Source organism: Somniosus microcephalus, chromosome 3 (assembly GCF_052327205.1).
Source record: "Somniosus microcephalus isolate GS21.2 chromosome 3, FLI_Smic_1.0, whole genome shotgun sequence".
Classification (NCBI taxonomy): domain Eukaryota; kingdom Metazoa; phylum Chordata; class Chondrichthyes; order Squaliformes; family Somniosidae; genus Somniosus; species Somniosus microcephalus.
Window position 1 is genome coordinate 48,705,208 of NC_140989.1, and position 6,000 is coordinate 48,711,207.

A 6,000-nucleotide genomic window follows, 5' to 3' on the forward strand; every position below is an offset into this window, starting at 1 on the left:
TCCAAATGTAGGCCTCTCTGTATGCAGCACGATATGGGAGACTCTCTCTGGGGCATATTGTAGATAGCACCTGACCTGTTGAGACACCTGAACCTCTGCTTCATCATCCCTACAGAGTGCTCAAACAAAATCCTGGTGCACCCCTAATTTTGACTATATGTGTTGTTCGGGCGTGGTGGGGTTCTGCAGGGGTGTCATTAGCCATGTCTGTAGGGAGTATTCCCTTGTCCCCCAGCAGCCGTCCTGTCACACACCTTACAGGGTTGAATATTAGGGAGGCAAGGGAGTGATGGTAGACTGTCTCAGGATAAATTCATTATGGCAGCTCCCCGGGTACCTTACACAAGCCTGTATGCTGGTGTTCCTGTGATCGGACACTAGCTAGACATTGATAGCAAGGTAGTCTTTCCTACTGACAAATGCTGCTGGTTCATGTTCCAGTGCCCAGATAGCAATACATGTGCAGTAAATGATGCCCTGCACACGAGGAAAGCCAGCCACTGCAGCAAATCCCCGAATGTCTCTTGTTGAGTATTATGGTCAATGAGGAAGATGTACTGCGCTCAGACAAGCGAACAGGACAGTGACCTGGTTAATGCCATTTTGTACTGCAGACTGTGCTATGCGGCTGATGTCCCCTGTAGCATACCGGAAGGAACCAGTGGCGAAAAAGTTAATGGCCGTGGTAACTTTCATAAGCCACTGGCAAAGCATGACACCCTGGTCCAACAGGAAGCAGGTAAATAGGGAACAATAACATAGTGGGTATGTTACTAGAAATTCAGAGTTCAAATCCCACCATGGGAATTTAAATTCAGTTAATTAAAAATAATAATCTGGAGTAAAAAAAGCTAGCATCAGTAATGATGACCATGTAACTACCAGATTGTCGTTAAAACCCCATCTGGTTCACTAGGGAAGGAAATCTGCCGTCTTTACACAGTCTGGCCTATATATACACACACGTGACTCCAGACCCACAGCAATATGGTTGACTATTAACTGCCTAGCAAGCCACTCATTTGTTTCAAGAAGTTGTCTCCACCACAAGAAGCTCAACACCCATCCAGGACAAAGCAGCCCGCTTGATTGGCACCCCATCCACCAACTTAAACATTCACCCCCCTTTGCCACCAGCGCACCATGTCTGCAGTGTGTACTACAGCAACTCGTCAAGGATTCTTCGACAGCACTTCCCAAACCCGTGACCTCTACCACAAGGACAGCAGGCGCATGGGAACAGCACCACTTCCAAGTTCCCCTCTAAGTCACACACCATCCTGACTTGGAAATATATCGTTGTTCCTTCATCGTCGCTGGGTCAAAATCCTGGAACTCCCTCCCTAACAGCACTGTGGGAGTACCTTCACCTCATGACTGCAGCGGTTCAAGAAGACGGCTCACCACCACTTTCTTAAGGGCAATTAGGGATGGGCAATAAATGCTGGCATGCGACGTCCACACATCGTGAATTTAAGAAAAGGTCCTATAGCAGGAGGCTGCAGAAGTCTGAGACAGCCTGCCTGGAGAAGTGCAGCCTCCTTCTACACTGCTCCTCAGATGGATTCAAGAAACAGAGACTCTTGACATCATTGGAGAGCAATTTTTATATTTAATGAGGCCCCCGTCTGCTTGTGGTGGGCGCCACTTCGGAAATAAAAACCAGTGGAGTTAAAATGGCAGCGGGGCGGGCACATCGGGAACGCAGCAGGAAGCACACAACTGCCATTTTAACAGCTGCCACTGGGCGAGCCAGGTTAAAATCTGGCCTGCAGTGTTTCAAATCACAAAAATAATTTAAAAAAATTAAGGAAGCACATGACTCACTCCTTCAGTATCTGAAGTATCATACCAAAAATCACACAGTAATAATTCAAATACATTTAAACACACATACAAAAATTGACCAGAAAAAATGTAATTTCTTCACTGTTTGTCTCAGGTATCAAAACTAATTATTGTTAAAACACCAGGACCCCGCCCCTCTTCCTCCACTAAAAAATGTTTTACGTTCAGTAACCCCAGCCCCAGGGGGCACAAACAACGAGTCGGTGACCCCCCTCATCCATCCATAAGTGGTCTCAATGTAAATACTGCACAGTAATGGCTGGAGAGCTCACTCACCACAAGGTTTGCATTTGCCGAGCAGGCCATGTCCTGTGAATTCCCACTCGGCCGGCACCGGCCAAACCGCCGGTTACTAGGCTAGTGACGTCATAGAACTTGAACCGATGACGTTCCAACAGGCCGCGAGGGCGGGGCGAAAGGATCGACGATGATGTCACAGAAAAGGCCGGTTGAGTGACGCTAACGGCTTGTAAAAGGAATTCTGGCGTCATAAAAGGTAAAAGGAGTGACGTTAAGGGGCAAAAGAAACGCCATAAGAGACTAAAGGTGCGCACGTCATAATAACAGCCGACGTCATCAGCAGGGCTCAGCAGCACAAGCGCCCCCAGTGGATTTTAAAGGGCAGCCCTTTCTTTATTTGAAGGATGCTGATGTTTACTCTCCCTGTGACTGTCTAAACAGAATATAATATAGTCGAATGTAATCCCAGTTTCGTACACTTGTATGGCTGGGGAGTGGAGGGATTGAACCAGAGATTTCACTCCTGTCCACTGACCCTTTTCTTTATTCATTCACGGGATGTGGGCATCACTGGCAAGGTATTGCCCATCCCTTTCCTTGACTCCTTCAGAGTATCATCTTGCCTTTCATCCAGCAGATTGTGTTTTTTCACGGTTGGTGTTTATATCTGTAAGTTTGTAACAGATTCATCTTGTCTCAGGGTTGTTTCTATAATGGAAGGCATTTTACCATTAGCCTAACACAACTCTCTACCAGGAGGACCAGTGGATTGCCTTTAGTCTGGCTCCTACCTTTCAACCTATCTGGCTTGGGTGGTCCTGTTGAAGGGATAATTACTAGTCCTAGCCCCTTTAGGGCTACCTCGGATCAGGCGTATTTCTCAAGATGTTCACTTTCAACTAAAGTTTGAGGTAACCGAATCCTAAAGATGCTTAATTGGGTCTAAAGGTCCAGACTATCTCTCCCTAAAGGAAAGGAACAACCTGAAAATGTTACCGTCCTCCAGATAGCACTTTTAATAAGTTTAGCTAGACTGTAATGTTCCGGATATCATGAGGGTCCGGAAAACTCACCCAGAATTCTGCAACTCTTCACCAAAGAGTGTAGAGAAATTGAGTTTGCGAGTTTTTGATACAGAAGTCTTATGTTAGACAATTCTAAAAATATATAGATTTATTAAAGAACCGACATGTAATTTACAGTTGGTGAGTCAATTGCAACATTAACAGTTCCAAAAAGAGAAAACTTACAATCTTATCAGAGAACCTTACTTTCAAGTCTTAACTTCGCTACAGTTTTACAGTTCTTAGTGTTCGACAGGATATCCACCAAAATCAAATACCTTTGATCCCCGAGGTACAAAGAGTTGGAGACTTACAGAGCCGCCTCTGAAGCTGAGAATCACTTTGCCCGATTAAAGCGAGTCTACTATCCCATTTGAGAGTTCAATATTTATACCCTTTTCCAGTGGTATTTCCTTTAAGGTTTTCTGGTGATGCAAGCTAATTATCTCTAGTCGTTTTTCTGCCGACCTCTGCAATTCTTACTGTCACATCAGCTGGTAGCATTACAGAATCATGTCTCATCTCTAGGTGTTCTAATTTTACCATATAAAAAACGGTGTGATGGCAGGTGTTCCTTACTTTATGTCATCTTTACGAGGGCAGATGTTCCTTATCATATGTGCCTCTTTACAAAGTGTAAATTAGAACACCTTATCCAGGGTGAACCATTGTTTCGTTCCCAAAAGTCAGCCTGTCGGAGCCCTTCACCTTCTGTTTCAATAAGGTTATTTATTCAAGGTCAACAACTGTCTTATCTCAATAGCCAGAATGCTTTCACAGCTATTTCATAGTTAGGTTTCTAAATTTCCAAACCCAGTTTGTCATGTTTTAATAGGGCCAGAATTCTTTCATAAGATAGTGTATTTTCCTGAATAGGTTATATGGCTTACTCCTTCACATTGTCAGGAGTTATACTGCTGCTAACATAGCTCTCAGGGTCATAGGAGCATGCTAGCCTTCCAACCACATCAAGGTGCCATCCCGAGGGAGGGATGGCTGATGAGGGAAATGCAAAAATGTCACAAAATAGTGGGTGCTCTTCTGAATTTGTGGTTGGCGCTGAGACACATTGTTGAGCTTTATTCTGTATCTGGCTGTGCTATACCTGACCTGGGAATGGCTGATGTTGGCACTGAATGCTTCCAATGGAAAGTGTTTGATTTCTTATCAACATCATCAACAACTTGCATTTATATAGTGCCTTTAATGTAGTAAAACATCCCAAGGCGCTTCACAGGAGCGTTATCAAACAAAATTTGACACCAAGCTGCATAAGGAGATATTAGAACAGATGACCAAAAGCTTGGTCAAAGAGGTAAGTTTTAAGGAGCGTCTTAAAGGAGAGAGAGGGCGAGAGGCGGAGAGGTTTAGGTAGGGAATTCCAGAGCTTAGGGCCTAGGCAGTTGAAGGCATGGTCGCAAGTGGTGGAGTGATTAAAATCGGGGATGGGCAAGGGGCCAGAATTGGAGGCCACACTAACATCCATCACCTTAATGGACACAAAAACTGGGGGGGGGGGAAACGGCTGCCATACCCAAAAAGTCACTGCTTTGGAATAAATTTTAAAAAGTGCAAGATGCTGTTGAATGAGAGATAATAGAATGAAAAAAAGAAAGACTGACATTTATATAGCACGATGTCAGGACGTCCCAAATTGCTAAGTACTTGTGAAGTGTAGTCACTGTTGTAATGTAGGAATAGCATTCCAGGTGGAATGTGGTCTGTCACTCATTGAAACACATTGGACCATCTGCTGTTAGCTAATCTCACCTTTGTTAGGGGTACTGCAATTGCCCTCAACATCCCTGAGCCAGTGAGGATGATTGCTACACCAATTAGAATTCCCTATCTTTGAAAAGTCTGGGTTGGCAATGCTACAGATTCATGGCGTGCAACATATCTCACAATTACCAGCAGAAAAGCCTTAAAGAAAAGATATTGGCCCAGAAATTCAGGTCTTCACGGGTGAGTACGCATGGGGTACTCACCCGTAAGCCCAATGGAAGTGCCGGTTTCGTGCATGCACTGCGCATGTGCGGGAAACCGGCACTTCCGTTCCCCTGAAAGAAGGGGTTAAGAGGTGGAACGCGTGCGCGGGAGAGGCTGCGCGTGCGCATTGAACTTACGTTTTCTTTGCAGGTTTTCCCGGGAAGGTAAGTCTCCAGAAGTTAGACATGTAAAAAGCAGTTGCAAGGCCTGCTTTTTACAAGGTAAGTGGTGAATTAATTAAAATTAAAACATTTTTTCCACAGGTTTATTATTTTTAAATACTTTAAAGAAAGGTAAGTTTATTTTTAGCCCCGTTAGAAAATAAAATTATTTTTTTCAAAAATTTAAATTATTGTTTAAAATAGTTATTTCATGTAATTTATAGTTTATTTTTAAAATGTGATTTTTAAAAAAATTTATTTGAAGATTTAGTGATGTTTTGGGGTTTATAGTATTTATAGGTTTGACAGGTAACTTATGAATGAAGCATTCCCTGCTACCATTGCCTCTCCATGGCCCACGTGATCCCAGAGGACGCATCGAACTAACTGCGCCCCTGGGATACGCAAGCACTGCGCACCGACAGTTGGAGGAGGCCCAGGCCCAGGATCAGAATCCCACGGGGGCCCACAGCTCAACGGCCGGCGCGCTAGGTAAGTGCAGGTCGGGGGCTTGCACCCACGGGAAGCCCCCGACCCGAATTTCTGAGCCACTAAGTACATAACCCAGTCCATTGTTCTCCATGCCTCTTCTCCAATGGGAAACAATGCATGCACAGACGCAGGACTTGAGGGAGAGTAGAAAGACCTACTAAAATGTAGCTAGCAATCTAATATCTCTCATTACGCCATCGGCCCTA

General features: G+C 44.5%; 1 protein-coding gene across 1 annotated transcript in view; it reads right to left on the reverse strand.

Annotated features, from left to right (window-relative positions):
• The window catches only part of gtf2a1l (general transcription factor IIA, 1-like), an 85,863-nt gene extending 83,484 nt beyond the window's left edge, over window positions 1-2,379 (reverse strand). The window contains exon 1 of the mRNA XM_085980345.1: window positions 2,125-2,379. Within this exon, the coding sequence (XP_085836471.1) occupies window positions 2,125-2,154 (30 nt within the window). The 5' untranslated portion in view covers window positions 2,155-2,379. The remainder of the gene's footprint in view (window positions 1-2,124) is intronic.
• Window positions 2,380-6,000: the final 3,621 nt, after the last annotated feature.